A 19754-nucleotide genomic window follows, 5' to 3' on the forward strand; every position below is an offset into this window, starting at 1 on the left:
GACCGAAAGTAAAAAAATTCAGGCCTTGGGCCAAAAGTAAATGTCACTGTCATCATTTTACTTTCGCCCCGTGGGCTTGCGTATTTGCGGGCCGAAAGTAAATGTCACTGTCATCATTTTACTTTCGGTCCTCATATGTCACGAAAGCACATGTTCACTTGATTGAAAGTACGCATTGAGTGTAGTGTTGTATTGACGAATAACCAAATGTTTTATTAGCAAGTGAATGTGTGTTTAATGAAATTTTATCTGTTAAATCATTTTTATTTTTATACCAGGGGGCTGCCGCCCCCTGGACCCCCGCGCTTTTCGTTTTTTTACAGTTTTTACATCAAATTTTGTTGAGAACTCAACAGTTTCATTAAATTTATGTTTTGTTTCGGACCGAAAATACAAATCTTCCGCAGTATTTGGCATAAAAAATAGTATGCATCACTCGTGTGATTGCCGCCCTTGCCTGCGGCGCGGGCTGCAAACTTCACACGTTTGAATTTTTTTACTTTCGCCCCTTGTTATGCAAAATACTATTTCGTATTTCATGTTGGGACAGTGCCGCTTTTAGCTTTTTGGCGCCATCGGGCAATTGGAAAAATAGGCGCCAATTTAGTAAAGCTAAATTTTTTTTAAGGACCTCCACTTCGGGCGCCACGGGCATTTTCCCATTTGGCCCATATGGAAAAGGCGGCACTTTGTTGGGACCACATATTTTACGTAACCTATAGACATATGTATATTTTAGATAAATTCGTGTGGCAGTGGCCCCGTGTATAGTTCAATAATAATAGACAGATTTAAAAAAATTATTTCACCTGGAAGTCGTGATCCGTAATTTCTCTGTTTTGCTGTGTTTGCATTACCTTCAGTGTAATACTTTGATGTGCGTGACCTGCCCAAAGTTTACAGCCTTGATACTTACTGTATATGCGAAAGCTACGTAGCTTTCGCAAGTTTGACATTTTTTAAATAATTGTAAAATTCAGACCTTTTACAATTATTTAAAAAATGTCAAACTTGCGAAAGCTACAAAAGAATTTTATGTGATACTCGCGTTGCTTTGTGTATCTACAGTTAGTTCCACCGGACTTACAGCTGAAGACCATTCAAATGTTTTTGGTTCTAAAAAAATGATAAAGGTTCGACTAGTCACTTTTGTTTGGCTCCTAAGTTGACAAGGATCAATTTTTCCAGAATTCTTTAGGCCAAATTTTTTGTGAATCAAAGCTTATATTGGAACCAAAAACCATTTAAACCGTCTACAACTAGCCCCCTGCCACACGATATAAGTAGTGTTGAACGTGTAGATGTTTGATAAATTCCATATAATTTGACAGATAACGTCACTACATTGGCATAAAGTATTGCAAGCTCAAAAACTTTGTGAACTTTGTACCAAAAAGTGACTAATAAAAATTTTTTTTGAAATTTTTTGTAGGCCTGCTGAGAAAACCGAAAGTAAACTTTCGCCCCTCGAAATGGATATGTAATTACTTTCGGTTCTCTTAGCAGGCCTACAAAACTCGATACGTCACACGGAAAAGTACTTTCGGAATTTCATGTTGCATGCGCCAAAAACCGTACTTTTCATGTCCTTGGACACCCTCAGCATGTAAAATCCATTACATAACTCGGGATACAAATGAAAAGTCTCGTTTTCGTATGTTTATTGACACCGGCTTCGCCTCGGATCAACAAAATTCACACGAAAACTCTACTTTTCATCTTTTTATCCCTACAGTTATGTAAAATAATATAGGTTTCTTCCATCGTACGGTAAAAACGAATTTTGACAGGCCGAAAACAACCGACCGTCATCCATAGAAGCAAACATAACCGCAACTTAAACAAATTTGTTCGTTAAAACTTCAAAGTGAGGTTGTGTTGGCTTCTCTGGGGATGACGATTGACATTTTGCAGGGCCTTGGAAGTGACCTATTTATTCGGTGTGCCGAAGCTGGGAATAGGTGATCACTGTTTCATCGACCCACGACTGAAAAAAGTGAAAAATTGATATAATGTGGATGTTCACGCGGATGTTCAGCAAAATGAAAAGGGAACGATATCTCAATAGATGTTGATCTTGATGTTGGTGATGTTGGTTCAGTTGGTAAGAGTGCACGGTGATTGACAGAAGGATAAGCTGTAGGTTTTGTTTTGATATTTTAACTGCAATGTCTTCGGAATTGCTGTTACAAACTCTACAACATTTGTCCCAAGCGGCAACAGTAGTAGACGGTGATAGTAGGACAAACAAATTACTCAACTGCTACTACTTGTAAGTTGTTGACAAGAAATTGTGATTCGCCAAATTTATCATCTCGTTGCAACCAGGTCGAGAATTCAAACTTTAGCAGCAGCTGAGAACGTTTCGATAGAATCGCCGAATTCTTCATGCCGAAAATGTATCACATCGTTCAGAGACAGCAGAAACTTTTCACTTTCGATCAAAGCTCGTAAGGTTCGCAAAGCAAAATACAAGAAATTGGCAACCAATGCGGAATGTAAGAGCAATGGCACTAAATTCAAAAAGAAGTTGGGACGGAAGTACAGCCGATTGGTTTATAACGTCGCCGTAAGTTTGTGCTTTTGTGCATTTGAGTGCATGGCAATTGATTTTTCGATTTGATTCCACAGGAAATTACCTGCAAATTATGTCATTCAACGAGCAGATCGAGCATCCGATTTGAAGACAAAGACAAATCGAAACCAAAGTCCATCGAACCTCCGATAGTTCAATTATCGGCATTGGAATTGGTGAATCCTAAGAAGCGGAAACGGGACAAAAACGCTGGTTTGATACTGAAAGATACCACAGCATCAGGATCGAAAAATGTAACTGCACCACAACCGAAAGTCATTCAACCGATCAAAGTTCCACTAGCATCACCAAAGGCGAATAAGGCCAAGAAATCGAAGAATTTTCCAGCCGAAAAGAAAGCGAAAAATGTATCGGCAGCACAGAAGCAAAGGAAGGGCATTCTGTTGTTGGCGAATGTGTTGAAAATGAACGAACAGAAACAGCAAAACAGTGGCACCCAGTCAATGTTGAGCAAAATGTTTAAGTGACTTGCGGGGTAGGTAAATTAAACTTCGACTTGTTTGTGATATCAAACCAAAAATGTTTTTATTTTAAATTAACACGTTGGATTCACGGCACCGTCGTGGAAGTGAATCTAATCCAGTGGTATCTGTTTCTCAACAATCTGAAAGGAGAAATTTTATCAATTTTTTTGTCGTATTTTGTCACGGGATCTTCAATCTGTTCACATGCAAAATTGTTAGCTCGATGGGCATTCGAAGGATGAGTGTAATTGATGAATAATAAGCGAAACCAAATTAAGCGTAAGAAATGTAGCCATCGACATTACGGGGCAAAATTCCTTAATTGTACAAGTCAAGCAGCAAATAATAAACAAAACCCAGTCGTTTCGGCTACATTTAAAGTAAAGTAATTTTACATTCGAATTTAACTGCAAGCAGCACAAGATCATTAATCTTGCGGCATATATGAAGCAATCCAGTGTCCCGTGTCTAGGGCTTATTGTTCGAAAGTTTGTAAGAATTTGTAATAAGTTTAAGAATTTTTTGGGAAACATTTTGTTAATTCTTAAATCGACTTCCTCAAATTCTTTAAAATTCTCTTTAAGAAAGGAGAAAGGAACTCTTGAGAACTTGAAAGATTTTAAGAATATTTCTGAAATAATTCTTAGAAATATGGAAAATTGGAACTTTCAACTCTCATAGCTCGGCTCAGAAGAAACTTTTCTTCGAAAATCTTTTTATAGCAAGTTACTATCAGTATACCTATGATAGTGTTCCAAAACGTTACTGCCACATTCATAAATCTATTTTTGACATCAGTACGTCACTTTGCGACCCCTTTATGTACCGAATTACCCTACAGTAACAGTAGACTTTCGAAAAACCAAGAAAAAAATTTCTTGGTTTTTTGGATTTTGGCGCCCATTTTCCCCGTGAGGGGATTGTAAATTTTCCTTGTTAATTATAAAAATCTTAAGGACGTTGCAACTTGCATTGAGACACCTCAAGCACACTTCTTATGGTATTTTCTATGTTCCCCTGCCTCTCGCCTTCACTTACTACTGCAGAAATGTTAGAGACAACGATTTTATTTCGTGAGGCTTTTTTGAATTTTTTTGGTTATTGATGAAAATGTGGAATAAGAGATCTGTTTTACAGCCATTGGTGAGCAGGTAGGTTCGGGAACATAGAAAATACCATAAGGAGTATGCTTGAGGTGTCTCAATGCAAGTTGCAACGTCCTTAGGATTTTTATATTTAACAAGGAAAATTTACAAACCCATCACGGTGAAAATGGGCTACAAAACCCAAAAAACCAAGAAATTTTTTTCTTGGTTTTTCGAAAGTTTACTATTACTGTAGGGTAATTCGGTACATAAAGGGGTCGCAAAGTGACGTACTGGTGTCAAAAATAGATTTATGAGTGTGGCAGTGACGTTTTGGAACACTGTCGACGTCCATGTGATTTCTTGTGAATTTGTAGGAATTTTGTAGAGTTCACGCTGTAAGTCTGGGTGAATAAATGCATTGAAAAACAAATTTCAACGCACTCTGATATGAGAATATCGTGTTTCACAGGGCCTATTTTTAAGAATTTAGTTTTTTAAAAGTCTTACAAAATTCCTAACAAATCCTTAATTTGTAAATTCAGAAATTTAGGAATTTGATTTATTTTTTTAAAAGAATTTAAAAGAAATATTTCAGAATTAAATTCCTAAAAATAGGCTCTGGTGAATCACTCATATTGGGCGGAGCGTCTGATTTGTGTTCGACATTTCAAATGTTGAATTTTCAGTGGACTTAGGGCGTGAATTGAATTGTCCTGAAGCTCCTAGACTTCTTACAAATTCTCAAATTTATCAATTTTTTGTGAATCTTAAGTAATGGTTGAAAATTTTGACGATTTTTAAAAATTTTAAGAAATTTTTCAAAAACAATTCTTAGAAATTCTTTTATTTTCAACGAATTTGGGAACAGAAAACTCCGAATAATTAGCCCTATTCGTGACTAACGAAACTTCAAATCAGAATAATAAATCAATCCACACTTTTCTTAGAGCATCTTGGACTCTTTTCAATGCAGTAGATGACATAAAAATTCATGAACGTTGGCTCTAAGAAATTTCCTGTAGATTTCGAACTATTCCAAGACGAAAATTCGTTCATCACGATCGAACAGTTCATGGAATTCGCCATATAATACAAATTAAATTCCAAAATTCTAAAAATTCTTAAAAGTTCTAAAAATCTGTTAACTAATTATTTAGCCAACCAACGCTGATTCTATTTCGATGAAGAATGATAATCTTTTACCGAGAAACAGTGCCCTTGTACAATAGTCATTTACGTGATATTGAGTCTATTAGGTTCGAAGGTGGCTTAAACATCTAATCTAATGTTTTAAGCTACTTTCAAGCCGCTTAAGAGCTCAGATCATGTAAAATTAATACCTCCCATATATTTTGAAATTTGCTCGAAATTGGGTCCCACCACATACCTCACATGACAAATTATACATCCTTTGATCGGGAGGTGGAGCGTTTGGTAGCATTTGAAATCCTAGGGTTTCAGCTTAGCGTTTAAAGTAATCTGGTGCTGTTTGAGGTGTTTATGGAATTTGTAAGGGTCTGTCAAAGTTCGCCGAAGGAGCAAAATTGGCAGTTTTTAGCAGATTTCATGAACTTAATCTTTTTTTAAAAAAATCGAAAAACTGGTTTTAATTTGTTTTTAGATCAAGCCTAGCGTTCCCAGTACTAGTCTCATTAAAAATTAAATTTACAAAAAAAAATTTGACGTAAAAAATTCGTCATGCAAAGGGGTCCAAATTTTCGATGAAAACTGAAACTAGTTGCCTCTGTTGCGGAACATCCAAAAACTTTTTCATCGTTAAAAGTTCGGAAACTGAACGTGTAACTATGAATTTTAAAAATTACTTAGCTTTCACCTCAGTTTTAAAGTATCATTTTTAAGAAAATTCGCAAGAACTGCAGGAAAAACGGAAAATTCTGGATTTTTTTTGCATAAAAAAAACTTTAAACCTTTAGCTTTCGTTTGAGCCCAATATTACCTGCGTAGCTTCGATAGCCGCTACACAGAAATTAATCAAAGTTACCTCTGCATCTAAAGCTTCACCCGGATGTATATGGCGCTAGAGGTCACTTTTCCAAACGCATATTTATCAATGGTGAAAATTTCACGCTTTTATACCAAAATGCACCAAAAAATGTATTTTGTTCAGCTAGTGAGCCCTACTAATATTTTTCCCTTCAAGGGAATGCCTTGTCATATAAATAACAATTCGAGTGAAAATTTTGAAAAGTCGAGTTGTAAATTAAAAAAGCGTATTGACATATAGGCGAAATCTTGTCAAATTTCGATGCCTCCCTCATATGTCAATAATTTACTATTACATGCTGAGTACGTTGAAACAAGTGCATGAATTATGAAGGGCACGGTTCACAACACATGTAGCATGTAAATCTCATATAGGTGGATTAGGATTACCTATTTTTTGTGATTCTTTTCTCTGAAGAAAAGAATGTTTAAACGGCAAATGGTCTAGCTACAATGATGCAAAATACTGGTTAACATAGCACATAGCGTAGGCCATACTTGTTTAGAAACAGGTGCAGGCAGAATATATCATTCTCAATCCAAATAGTCGTAGCATTGAATGAACCGTCAATAAAACAAAATCGTTAATCAATCATTCGGGTTTTACAGTTCCATCTTCTGTACTCTGCACCTTTAATGTTTTTTCCGGACCTTTCAGTATTCCAATGGTCCGTTTCTACTTCAAGACATTTTTTTAAGCTCAATCCCAAAACGAAATCCACTCGTCAATTTCGATAAAAAAAATGATTCTACGGTCTAGTTAGTAACATGTACGGTAGTGACGGTGGGAAATTTAAATTCGTTTTAAATGATCCAAATGCGAAAGAAAAACACAAAACACAAAAGTGGAAAATGTAACAAAATTTTCGGTTTTTTTCCTTTTGTTCTATGCAAACCTTTTGACACATTCCCCGGTAAATTTCGTCTGTGTCCCATGGTCCGCGTTCGGGTAATGGAATACCACGGCGTCGCAATTCTTGCACACAGTCAGTCAAATCAAGTATTGGCAACGAATCAATGTTAGCCTTAGCCACCGCACTTACGAGATATTCGACGTAATGTTGGCTGTAAAACCCGAGTGTGGAACAAAACAATGAAAATGAAAAAAAAAAGAAAAACCAAATGTTAGTTAACTCTGGCACTCGGTTTCGGTAGAAAATACCTTGTACAGTTCGGTACGAAAAAATGATTCAATGATGCCATAGGGTCGAGGTGGCAAGCGTATAGCTGCCCTACGCACTACACGAGTGTCGGATAATAAAATTAGAGAGTTTTAATCGATTAAATTCTCAAATCAGAAATTAAATTTTTTTATTCGAATTCATTCAAATTGATCGCTTTTTTACCTAAAATTTCTAAATCATCCGTCGACAACACGGATATCGGGTCTATTCGATGGTCGGTGATTTTTTTGCAAAGATATTCGATATAGTGATTGCTAGAATTTATCAGTTCAGTATACCACCCAATGGAATCATTTTCGTTTTGAAATTCTCGAAAGCAAACCGACCAACAGTACTTACCGACACATTCCAGCATGCTCGGCGGGCACATCATTCTTGCAAATTGTATCCACCAAACCAGTGGGAGTCTCTTTTTGAATGGGAACAGGACATTTTGCAATTGCTTTCGCACCATCTCCAGAATCTTCAGTCAAAGCATCATCAGGTGCTGTTTTATATTCCACCTTGTTCAACTACACACTCATCATTAGCAGTGTCCCTTTCAAGATTTTTTTTCTTTTTTTTTTTAAATCTTACTCTGAGCAGTCTTTGAAGGTCTCGTGGTTCTTTGTCCCTCAAATAGAAGAGACAATTTCTCGGGTGATGTGAATGCAGACCCAGCTTTGCACAATACTCAGACAAACCGCATTTGGCGCCCATCAGGAAAGGCTTACCACAGCCGTAACAAAATTCGTATTTACACTGAGTGCACGTGAAGTGCATGCAGCCACCTCTACAAGAGAAAATTATTTTTCCCTGATTTACCCTATGAAGTTAATAACATTCAAACCTCGCCAGTGAATATTTAAATTTGCACTTCGGACAATCGATTCCATTTTGCTGTAGATGCAATTGAACTCCTTCCGCTTGATGCTCGGGATCGTTAGCCTCCTGCCATTCGGCGAATTTTTCGCAAGTGATTCCCTCGTGTTGTTTTTCCCATGTTTTCCGGCAAAGTGCACAGGTCACTGAACCGCAATCGGGACAGATCAGTCTTTTTTGTCGAGGTCTTGCAAAGAAGCCGGATGAACACTGCGCAAAATGAAATTACTCTAACGATTGCTTGTCTGGTTAGTCAATTTTTGTGTACACTAACCTGAACACACCATTTGAAATTCGGGTCTTGCATCAAGGTACGGTCACCTGAGAAGAAAGACGGTCATTCAAACATTTGTGTATAAGAACCACCGTAGAAAAATGAAACTTACGAAGCTTCCGTTGAAACAATTCATGAACCGTCTCTTCCAATATATTCTTCAACAAAATGTCCAAATTGGAGAAAAATTCCAGAACATCATCCTCTGTGGTTTCTGGATCATTTAACTCAGGCATTTTACAGAACGGGCAGACACAATCAGTAATACTTCGATCGGTTATCTAAGGAAGCAGTTAGACTTAGTTGACCCATTCAAATCCGAACGTTTCACGTGATTTTCTCACCTGAATTGTAAAGTAATTCCTAGCACATTCCTGGCAACAGCTGTGAGTACATTTCAGCATGGTAACGATCTGATTCATCGGATAGATTCCTGTACAAAGTTCGCACTCTTGTTGCAGCAACGCTAGTGCTTGCTCCATAGAACTACATTCATGAGCAGCCCAGATCGCATGCTCTGTATTGAACTTCTGTTCGATTAGTGCTACCGCAAGTTGAGCTTCCACGAAATTTGCAACTTTTCCTTCAGCTAAAAGACGACGGGCTATTCTCTGCAATCAAATTGTCGTATTGGTCATAATTGTGATAACTTAACAAAGAGTTCCTTACTTCTGGCGTCTCTTCTTCTTCAGATAGTTCAGTCGCCATTATGTTAGGCATACTCTGTTGACGTATCGGAACCTGTCGTCGTATCGGCGGAGATTCTTCATCAGACGTAGGATTGTCATCGCTGAAGCACGTTTCGTGGTATTTCTTTTTCGGAATTACATTTTTGACCACAGCTACTGGTTCTTTACTGGTACTTGCGTTAGAAAATGGTTTTATGAACTTCGTAATGCGCTCGGTTAGCGATGTTATGCTGGCCTTGGTGTAAACTTTAGGTGGTACAATTTTGGATGGTTTTGTGGGAATAGGCTTTTCGGTGGTCTTGTTTAGCAACTCTTGTTGCATGGCACGAACGTTGGTCGTTCGTATTGCACCAAATGGGCCAGATAGGGCTAAGGATGTCTTTCGAACGGGAATTTTCTTTGTAGTTTTCGTAGCACTTTTCACCTGTTTTGGTAATTGTGTTTGCATCGAAGTTGTCGGCTGGGAAGCATGCACCATTTTCTCCGATCTCTTCGATGATATTGCACTCACTAAAGATTTTGAACTGCCGGCTTGTTGATTATCACGAGCTTCTGAAGACGTACTAGCTTTTCCAGACGTGGTTACTGCTTTAGTATGAGATTCTGTCAGTTTGGCTTGCACTGTTGTTGTATGTGTTGCTGTTTCAGTAGCTATCGTTTCCTCGGCGGAAGTAATTTCGTGTGATGTGTGGTCATCGAGGTTTGGAATAACTGTTTCAACTTCAGTATGAATGTCGGTGGAAAAGGTGACATCTTCATTACTTGGAACCACCACTTCTGAAGAGACTTCTCTCTCTGTTACGTTCTGTGTAACTGTGCCTGTTTTACTTGTAATTACTGCCTCTACCTGCTCGTTCTTGAGAGGATTTTGTGATAAGTTTTGAGATAAAGACTCAGTTCGGTTTTCAGATTCTTCTTCTACCTCTTCCACCACTTCTTCTACCACTTCCACTTCTTCTACCACTTCCATTTCTTCTACCACTTCCAATTCTTCTACCTCTTCCTCTTCTTCCTCCTCCTCATCTTCTTCAGATTCATCTTCATCTTCTTCGTGTTCTTCTTTTCTCTCATTTTTACTGTATTCCTGATATGACGGTGATTGCGGTGTTGCATCTTCAATCGATACATTGTTATTAATCGGCTCTTCTCCAGGACTCACTTGCGTGTCTAAGGATGTATTGAATATTTCTTCCGAATTGGGAGGACCTTCGACATTTGGAATTTCAACTACAGGACTAACATCATCTCGAAGCTCAGTCGAGCTTTTCTCAACGACAACTGTGGTTGTCTTATTCAATTGTTGCTGTATAAATACAGCACTTTCTTGCAGATCGATAGAGTTTCGTTTAATGCTTTCAAATTCTACGTTCACAACATCACCTTCCGAGTCCGACTCTGCTGAGCTTCCATGACTTTGTTCAGAAGCATCCGTTTCCTCGTCGCTCTGTATTTCAACAGAATTTTGCTGCAGTTTCTCAGGTGGTAGGTTCGCGTCGTTGGGAATAGTTTGCAGTTCTTCTCTATATTCTGACTGAATAGCGTCGGTTATCGGTTCACCATCACCTACTTCATCACTAAACGCAGGTGGTGGCAATAGAGCTTCGAATTCATTGTTCATGTCGTCAGCGATATTTTGGAATTCGAGGTGTTCCTGGGCTTCAACAAACTGTTCACTATCTACACTTTGACTACTTCGAATTGCTGGCGTGAGATGTCTGACTTCAATAGAATTGTCGTCCTCGTTTTCATAAAAAACTGATTCATCGTCAGATTCGCCCGATATAGTCTGTTTAGCTTCAGAATCACTTTTATCGTCGGCGTAGTCATCCTCTTCAGTATCATATTCATCGTAATCGCCCTCATCGCCTTCCTCTTCTTCTTCGTATTCTCCTTCCTCTTCTCCTCCTGAAAATTCTTCTTCGGTCCAACTTTGCGATTCTGTGTTACTATAATCAGAATACTCTTGATCGGAGACGAATGAAGCAATGTCCGAATTGATTTCGTCTTTCATTTGCTGAAATTATTTTTTAATAAAAAATTTAGAAATAGAATTTGAAGCAGGAATGAATTACTCACCTGAATCAAACGTTTCGTGTCATAAACCAAATCAGAAAGGTTTTGCTGTGGAGGTTTCGATTCTATATCTTCAGTCTCGTCTGCAATTTCTCGCTTCTCTCGATTTAGAGTCTGTCTGTTTTTCTTGTGGACAATTGTCGATCGAGTTACTGGTATCACGTGTTCATCTCCTCCTTCGCTATCATATTCTCCTTCGAGATCATCTTCTCCTTCGAGATCATCTTCTCCTTCGAGATCATCTTCTCCGTTAAGATCATCTTCTCCTTCGAGATCAGCTTCTCCTTCGAGATCATCTTCTCCTTCGAGATCATCTTCTCCTTCGTGATCATCTTCTGCATCGTGACTCACTACTCTATCGACCTGTTCGTGCTGAATCTCCTCATGTGCCGATGATTCATAATTTTCCTCAAAATGAGTAGCGTTTTCGGAAATGACATGCTCAACTTCTCGTTCGTGACCGTGATTCACTCCATCAGTGACCCGTACGTCAGGAATCTCTTCTTGCCACGATGATCCATCATTTTCCTCAAAATAGGAAACATTTTCGGAAATGACAGGCTCAACTTCTCGTTCGCCAAGAAGTATATCATTGATCTGATCATCCCCAGTTTGATCAGGTTCTTCAATTATTTCTTCTCGTTGAGCACCGTTGGGTTCTTCTTCTGCGATTTCCCTGGTAGTGTTCATTTGGTTATCATTTTCATCCTTAACAATTTGCTCTGATATTTCCCGATGTCCATCGTTGGATTGGACTTCATTGAATAAATTTGGCGCTTCATTGATTGCTATTGGTGCTGTTCGCGATTGTTCGACATCGCTTTGATTCAGAAGAATTATATCATTGGTTGTCCCTTGGATCGCTGGCTCAGTTTCGATTAAAATATTCGGAACTGGATGTTTCGCTAGTCTTTTGTGTGACACCTTTTTTGTTTTAGATGATGCTTTTGCAGCCTTTGATGCTGGAACTTTCTTAGTAGTTTTTGCCTCATTTCTCACTTGTTTTGGTGATTGTGTTTGTTTTAAAGATGCCGCTAGTTGAGATGATGACAATAAAACCTCTGGCTCACTCATCGTGGATGTGGGTTGTGATACAGATTTTGAGCTGCCTGCTTCTTGAATATCACCAGCTTCTGGTGATGTTACAGTCTTTGAAGATATATCTCTGCCTGATGCTTCATTATTTGATTCGACCACTTTCTGTTGAGCTTCACCTGTTACTTCAGTGCTTTGGGTGGTTAATAGTTGCTCCGTAGAAACAACTACAGTTGGTGTGTCGTTTCTAACTGAACGAACTGTCTTAGGTGGCAGTTTTAGATCCGTAAGAGTAATATCATGAACGGTGCCTGAAGCTTCATTATTTGATTCTGCTACTTTTTGTTCAACTACACTTGCTACTTCAGTGTTTTCGGTGGTTAATATTTGCTCTGTAGAAACAACCACTGTTGGTGTGTCGTTTTGAACAGAGCTAACTGTCTGGGGAGGCCGTTTAATATCAGCAACAGTCACCTCATTGTCGTTTGAAACCACTTTCTGGCGAGAAATTGCTCCCGTTGCAACCTTTGATGGTTGGGCGGTAAATTTAGATTTTGTTTCATTTCGTATTAATTTAACAGGCTTCACAGATACAACGTCTGGTTTAGATGCTACTTTCTTACTTTTGCCTGCAGAATCGGTAACATCTTTGTTACTTATGTCGAGAGTCAGTGATGGCTGCGCTTCGCCAGCGTTTGATGATCCACGAACGTCGTTCTTTAAGTGGCTATTTCTTACTGTTAAATCAGTAGATTCCAGTTTAGTATCAGTTTTCGGAATTTTTTGTTGTTTGTCATTGTCGGACGATTTCTTTGAAGTTATTTGATGTTTCTTGGCTACTTTAGGCTTTGGACTGCTTTTTTCTTGCTGCACAATCAAATCCACGCTTTGAGCTGTGCTAGTAGATTGATTCGAGAGTATTGTCTCTGGCTGATCAGTCACTTTTTGCGACATGAAATCAACATTTTGAGCTGTGCTATTTGATCCAGCTGGAAGTACTGTCTTTAGATGATCAACTACTCTCTCCCTTATTTTATTTCCTTCGTCCTGTGAAATCAAATCAGCGTTTTGAACTGCCCTTTTTGATCCAGTTGTAAGTATTGTCTTCGGATGGTCAACTACTCTCTCCCTTATAGTCTTTTCCTCTTCCTGTGAAATCAAATCAGCGTTTTGAACTGCCCTTTTTGATCCAGCTGGAAGTGCTGCCTCTTGTTGGTTAATTTGTTCCACTTCTTCCTCAATGTGGTCGACAATGGTTTGTTCAGAGTCAACAAGTATCTGCAGATGGTCTGCCGGCTCCAAAACACTTCCGAAATTGCTTCCAATTTGATTTTTCAAAAATTCGTTAATCGATAGAATTTCCTCGCTCTCGGCATCATTGAAATCTGGACCTGCTTCCATTTCTTCGAATTCGCTTAAGTCAGCTTCATCGATCAATTCTTGCATATTGGTCATCATATCCATGGCGTCATGACTCTGATCAATGGTATTGATAAGGTCCCGTTCAACCTGGAAAATGATTTTAGAGTCAGAAATGTCTGTTGCATCTGACTTAACTCCTACAAATCGTAAATTAAATCAATGACCAACCTGTTCCACCACATCTGGATTTACTTCTTGAATATGTTTTTCCATAAAATTGCGAACATCATTTTCCACATTGAAATCATTCTGCTGTGCAGCTACTGTGCCTTTGATCGGGATCGGACTTTTAACATAGATCCGCTCGTAGCTGTTTGCAGAGAAATCCGAATTGCTTGACTGCGGTCGCGATTGTTTTACGAGCAACGGACCAAGCATAGTCTCTATGTTTTTCAACATATTCTCATTTTGCTTAGCTTGTGTCTGCTCCATATTTCCAATGAGAGTTTCAATGTCTCGCAACATATTCGAGTTGTTCGACTCGGTTGCGGAGCGGTCGTCAGTGAAAAGGTTTTCTTTGTTTTCACTTCGCGTGGAAGAGGAGCTGAACGTGGATAGAGAACTTGGCGCTCGTAAATCGTAGGTGGACTTTTCCGTTATTGATGCATTCGCTTCGATGAATCTCTGTACGGACGACGATAGTTCTTCTGAAAGAAATTTTTAATTTTTCTAATTCTATAAACGAAGGAACACAAAAACATACGAGAAAAACGTCCGCTAGCACTTTCTGCTCCCAACACATTTCCACTATCATTATCGACTCCAGATGGCGGTCCCCAAATGCGCATCAAAAATGGTTTTAGTTGAGTTTTCCCCAATTCCACCAATGCCAGGTCCAAATTTCCCTTATGTGCTGTCAATGCTGTAACAATGTCTTCCCTAGAATAGTTACCGCGGGATATTATGTCGTTGAACTTTTTCTGACGCTGTTCAATGCATTCCGTCACCGAATGCCAGACGTTCCCTTTGTGTAGCCTGAGTGCTTCACGTGCTTCAATTGCCGATATCGTTCCGATTATATTTTCCTTCCGTTCTTGACCGTATTTGGTAGCCAGCGTTCGGACGGTATCAATTAGTTTCGGCCAATTGTCTCTGAGCCAAATGATGGGATTTTGATTTCCACAGTGAGTCAGCGCTGCTTGAAGTTCTTCAGCAGTGAATCGATTTTGCTCGGCTTCCTAGAACACAGTATCGACAATGGAAATATTAATAGCTTAGCGTGGACGGTATCATAGTTTTGTTATATACCCGCAATAAGCGAACAAGTTCTACGCTAGCGTTACTTTCGCTCGTTAGACGAGTACGTGTCTTTTTGGGTGTAGCAAATCCATCATTTCTTGGTGTGTAATTGTGGTGCTGTAATTTTGTTTGTTATAAAAGTTTAGCAGTCTCAAATCTGGGTATAATTGGTGCATGCATACCCGATCATAGTCATCAAAGTTTGAATTGCGTCGATTGTGCTCATAATAAAAATCATTTTGATTTAGATCGTTCGAGCTACTGTATCGCTCAGTCTGTTGCCGGTACGCGTTTCCATCTTTATAACTCTGTAAGCTCCGGTCAATATAGGCTACTATCTCATCGTCCAGCATATTTTTATTGTTGGCAAATTTTGGTGTTGGACTGAATTCTCTTGGCGGCGTTACCGAAAAATTCTGTAAATTCTGTATGTGATTGTTGTGGACGTTTTGTACAAATCATTCTACGTTCGATACCTGATTATCATCGTAGAAACTGTGTCTACTCTGCGAGCGTGATAGCCGCGACGGTTTGTTCGTTTGAGTCTGAATAGCTTGCGAAAATGTACTGTGATTGTTGTCGACATTTGAGTTCTGTGTGAAGCGGTCTTCCATAGGCTCAGTTTGCTGTTCGATCATTTCTTTGTGGGCAGGAAGTATGTCGTATGTCTAAATGATAATGTCATTGTGTAGTCAACTGACTCCAAAATTTATAGTTAGCGAATTTTGAGAAGATTCACATATTATCTCAATGCTGCCGTGAATTGGAAAAACTACAGGATTTTCGATTGACTAACACCATCTTCTATAAACATTTTGTAAAAGGAGCATCGCTCGCTCTTATTTACAAAGTTTATAAAAGGAAGCATCACTCTCTTCTACAAATTCTTTGTAAAAGGAGGCATCATTGTCCCCTACAAACACTTTGTATAAGGAATCATCAGAGGGATTCTTTTGAAAAACAGCCTACCGAAATCGGGCGTGCTTTCTAGTGGAACTTTTTATAGGTACCTAGAAAGGACTTCGACCCGGGTCGAAGAAGCCAAAACCACTCTCAAAAAAATTCTTCGAAGCTTTTATGGCTAGTGAAAGGTGATCGAAAGCCGAAAATTGGCCAGGTACACGAGCCGTACAGGGTCGTGTGGGGTGTCATTAGAAAGGTAATCGCATGTACTATTGAGCCGAATAGAGACTCATTGGTTTTAAAATTAATCCGCACTGAAATATGTGCAGTTGACGTTTTCAACAGAAAACTTGCACTTTTCTTACCAATATTTCTCTAGTTACACGAGCCGTACATGGTGGTGTGGTGTATCATTTGAAAGGCAATTTTATGTGCTTTCGGGCCAAATAGGGTCTTATGGGGTTTGGATGCATATGCGATGAAATATGGGCACTTAAACATTTCAACTTCTCATATTTCATCGTAGATGTTTTCAAACCCCCATAAGACCCTATTTGGCCCAAAAGCACATAAAATTACCTTTCAAATGATACCCCACACCACCATGTACGGCTCGTGTAACTGGAAAAATATTGGTAAGAAAAGTGCAAGTTTTCGGTTGAAAACTTCAACTGCACATATTTCAGTGTGGATTAATTTTCAAACCAATGAGTCTCTATTCGGCTCAATAGTACATGTGATTACCTTTCTACTGACACCCCACACGACCATGTACGGCTCGTGTACCCGGAGAAATTTTGGTAAGAAAAGTGCAAGTTTTCGGTTTTTGATCACCTTTCACCAGTCACAAAAGCATCGAAGAATTTTTTTGAAAGTGGTTTTGGGTTCTAGGGTCGAAGTCCTTTCTAGGCACATAGAAAAAAGTCCACTATAAAATGCGTCCGATTTAGGTAGGCTGTTTTTCAAAAGAATCCTTCTCACTCTCTTTTACAAATAGTTTGTAAAACGAATCATCAATCTCTCCTCATCACTTTGTGCCATTAGTCAAATAAAGACATATCGCACTCTATGTGCGAGGAGTGTCAAGTGTCAAATGGTCAGGTGTCTGTACATTGCCGATCATTTTTTGCCTGGTGTTGGCCGTGATTCTCGGTGTTGTGTGCACTTGTTTTGTTTTTGCGGAGTGTTGGTCGATCTGGTCTGGCTGAATGTTGAGGTGCGCATCGGAAGGTGGATCAGGGTCGCTGGAGTTGTCGGACAAAGTTTTGTGTTTACAGTATCCAACTGTCTATAATCACGCCGCACTCAATCATATGGTGTTCAAAGGGTCTTGTCAAAATTTTTGGAGCGAAGCCGTCTTCACACACAAAGCCATGTACTTCTAGCCTGTTTTTAGAATTTGAACTTTCGTTGATGCTCGATATGTGATATGAGTTCTACACGTGAACTCCGTAGCAAGCGCAAACAAGTAGCTGGTAACAACGTTAAGAATAATATCAAAGCAACAAGCGCGGCGTCTACACCAACCGCCTCTTTGACAACGAACAAGATAGAGAAGTCTGTTCCACCGCGCCCCTCGCTCGCAACCACTAAACGATTATCGTCATCGTCCAGTCGAACGACCACCGTCCCAGGTACTGCAAAAGAGTCGCTGAACGATCGAATAACTGCATTGGAATCAAGGTTATCCACCATCGAAGCTTTGTTTGAAAATTTGACTGCCGAGAATTCTGAATTGAAGGAGACTGTTGAAAAACTGAACTCTGAACTAACACGAGTGAAGTTTTGCAACGATCAGAGACGATCTCCCGCTGACAGCACATCCGAACAGCACGAAATAAATTCGAATATCGTTATAAGAGGAGTGGATGTAAGCGATACGTCGACGACACAGGAACTTACGACCATTTATGAAGGCATTAGGAATCATCTGGAGATTTCTGACGTGACTGAATTCGATCCAATCAGCATCAGCCTACTCCCGTCGAACACTACGAAGCCAAATTCGAATCTCAGACCAATCAGAATCACGCTCCCGTCGATTGCAGCCAAAATTAAATTTCTACAAGTGAGACGAATTAAAAAGGACATCGTTCAGGCGGACATTGGAATCGCAAACCAGTCGAAGCGCCCAATACTCATCACAGAACAGCTGACACGTTCCAACCAAGAACTGCTCTTCCAAGCTCGATCCTTGCGCGAAGGAGGGAATTATAAATTTGTTTGGTCTAGAAACGGCGAAGTTTTTGCTCGCTACAGGCCGAACACAAAAGTGATAAAAATCTTTGATACGACGCAGATCAACAATCTTCGAGCTGAATTAAATCTCGAACCAATATCGAACAATGGAAGACCTTCTACCAGTGCGACTCATCAATCTTCTGCAAATACTGAGACAGTTTAACGGCTCTATCATATCACCGACCAACAGTGACTTGAATTTTATGCATTGGAACATAAACCACCTAACCAACAAGCTTCAGTTCGTGGAACAATATATTGCAATATTCCCAGGAATTCTGCACGTGATTGCCATCTCAGAAACTTGGCTAACACCCGAGAACAGTGCCACATTCAGACTACATGGGTACCACGAGTTTCACAGTGTGAGATCCACTTCACAGGGAGGTGGTATATCGCTATTCATCCACAAGAGCATCTGCAACGCCGCACCCAAGGTTTTATTCGATGTAGTCACTCCCGATCGCAACCAGTTTTTGGTTTTGGAATTGCAATCAATCAACACAACGATAGCGGTGCCATACCGACGACCAGTCTCTGACTGTACACATATCGACCGTTTCGTCAATGAGCTCGAGCAGTATTGTTTGAACAGACCACACACGTTGGTGATGGGCGATTTCAATCTAAATCAACTAAACAAAACCTACAGGCACAAGCTGAATGATCTGCTTGAAATGCGTGGCTTCGTCTTGATGAATGAAATTTCACGACGTGGAATTACGAGATCGTCGTCGGGGACAATTTTGGATCTATGTGCCACGAATATGCTGCAGTTCCAACACAAGCTTTCTCTGGTAGACAACAGTTCCTCTGATCACAGCATCCTTTTTGCTTCAATAGATCGCAGAGTAATGCGCTCGCCAACATACAGCAATAAGACGAAGTTTCATCTGGGAGATGCAATTGGTATGGTCGATCGCGTGTGCGGCGGGGGAAATTTCGCCTGTGGCAACGAACTGAATATTGCACTGCAAGATATTACACACGAATGCACATCTCAACTGCGTATCAAATCTGATGATCGAATCATCAAGACCCACGTCGACCGTGAACTAATCGTTGCCATTCGTGAACGAGATTGCCTGAAAGCACTGGTGAATGCTAATCCGGACAACGACATCATTCGGAGAAAATACGACGAAAAAGAAAAATTTGTCCGAGATCGTAATAACCGGTTGAAAGCTGACTTTGAATTCGACAGATTAGAAGCCGCATCTGGCGATGCTCGGAAGACTTGGAGACTTTATAAAGAAATCCTTTTTAATCAAACCCAAAAGACGGAGATGTCTCTCACAATCAATGGCACTGCCATTGAAGATTCTGTCCAGTCATGCAACATGGTAAACGACTACTTCTGTACTGCTGGCGAAAATCTGGCAACTTCAATCATATCGATCCACGGCTACGACACAAATGACATTGACGACCTGTATACGGAACACTCATCAAATAACTGGTCCTTCCAGCACGTTGACTCCGTAATGGTTGCGGATGTTATCAATGATCTGCCAAACAAAACATCAACCAGCTTCGACAAGGTACCGATCAAACTGCTAAAATCCACCATCTTAACCATTGCTCTGGCTGTTGCAACGTGCATCAACACCATGATCGACTCATCCGAATATCCGACAGAACTACTGAAAGGCAGACTCAAACTTATTCACAAAACTGGAAG

The 19754-nt window shown here is 39.7% G+C and overlaps 2 protein-coding genes across 6 annotated transcripts in view; one reads left to right on the forward strand and one right to left on the reverse strand.

Moving 5' to 3' along the window:
- Window positions 1-2055: 2055 nt before the first annotated feature.
- Window positions 2056-3109, forward strand: LOC119085166. Its single transcript, XM_037195465.1, has 3 exons — window positions 2056-2272; window positions 2329-2569; window positions 2632-3109. The coding sequence occupies exons 1-3, from the start codon at window positions 2169-2171 to the stop codon at window positions 3061-3063; spliced, it is 777 nt and encodes a 258-aa protein (XP_037051360.1). The 5' UTR covers window positions 2056-2168; the 3' UTR covers window positions 3064-3109.
- The window catches only part of LOC119085157 (E3 ubiquitin-protein ligase lubel), a 32017-nt gene continuing 15358 nt past the window's right edge, over window positions 3096-19754 (reverse strand). For 2 of the 5 annotated variants that reach the window (XM_037195453.1, XM_037195449.1), the window contains exons 12-26: window positions 15406-15597; window positions 15112-15345; window positions 14939-15046; window positions 14394-14868; window positions 13859-14337; window positions 11237-13777; window positions 9141-11174; window positions 8816-9082; window positions 8584-8752; window positions 8472-8518; window positions 8166-8407; window positions 7913-8108; window positions 7676-7848; window positions 7049-7217; window positions 3096-3200 (exon numbers count right to left, since the gene is read on the reverse strand). In XM_037195453.1, the coding sequence (XP_037051348.1) occupies window positions 3171-3200; window positions 7049-7217; window positions 7676-7848; window positions 7913-8108; window positions 8166-8407; window positions 8472-8518; window positions 8584-8752; window positions 8816-9082; window positions 9141-11174; window positions 11237-13777; window positions 13859-14337; window positions 14394-14868; window positions 14939-15046; window positions 15112-15345; window positions 15406-15597 (7356 nt within the window). In that variant the 3' untranslated portion in view covers window positions 3096-3170. Of the gene's footprint in view, window positions 3201-7048; window positions 7218-7314; window positions 7392-7498; window positions 7591-7675; window positions 7849-7912; window positions 8109-8165; window positions 8408-8471; window positions 8519-8583; window positions 8753-8815; window positions 9083-9140; window positions 11175-11236; window positions 13778-13858; window positions 14338-14393; window positions 14869-14938; window positions 15047-15111; window positions 15346-15405; window positions 15598-19754 lie in introns of all 5 variants that reach the window. The other 3 variants (XM_037195450.1, XM_037195451.1, XM_037195452.1) reach the window with 3 other exon arrangements.

This window comes from Bradysia coprophila, unplaced genomic scaffold, assembly GCF_014529535.1.
Source record: "Bradysia coprophila strain Holo2 unplaced genomic scaffold, BU_Bcop_v1 contig_94, whole genome shotgun sequence".
Classification (NCBI taxonomy): domain Eukaryota; kingdom Metazoa; phylum Arthropoda; class Insecta; order Diptera; family Sciaridae; genus Bradysia; species Bradysia coprophila.

Coding starts and splice junctions, on each gene's coding strand:
- LOC119085166 (XM_037195465.1), top strand. CDS start 2,169: ATGTCTTCGGAATTGCTGTTACAAACTCTACAACATTTGTCCCAAGCG. Junction 2,273..2,328: donor TTACTCAACTGCTACTACTT/GTAAGTTGTTGA, acceptor CGTTGCAACCAG/GTCGAGAATTCAAACTTTAG. Junction 2,570..2,631: donor GATTGGTTTATAACGTCGCC/GTAAGTTTGTGC, acceptor TTGATTCCACAG/GAAATTACCTGCAAATTATG.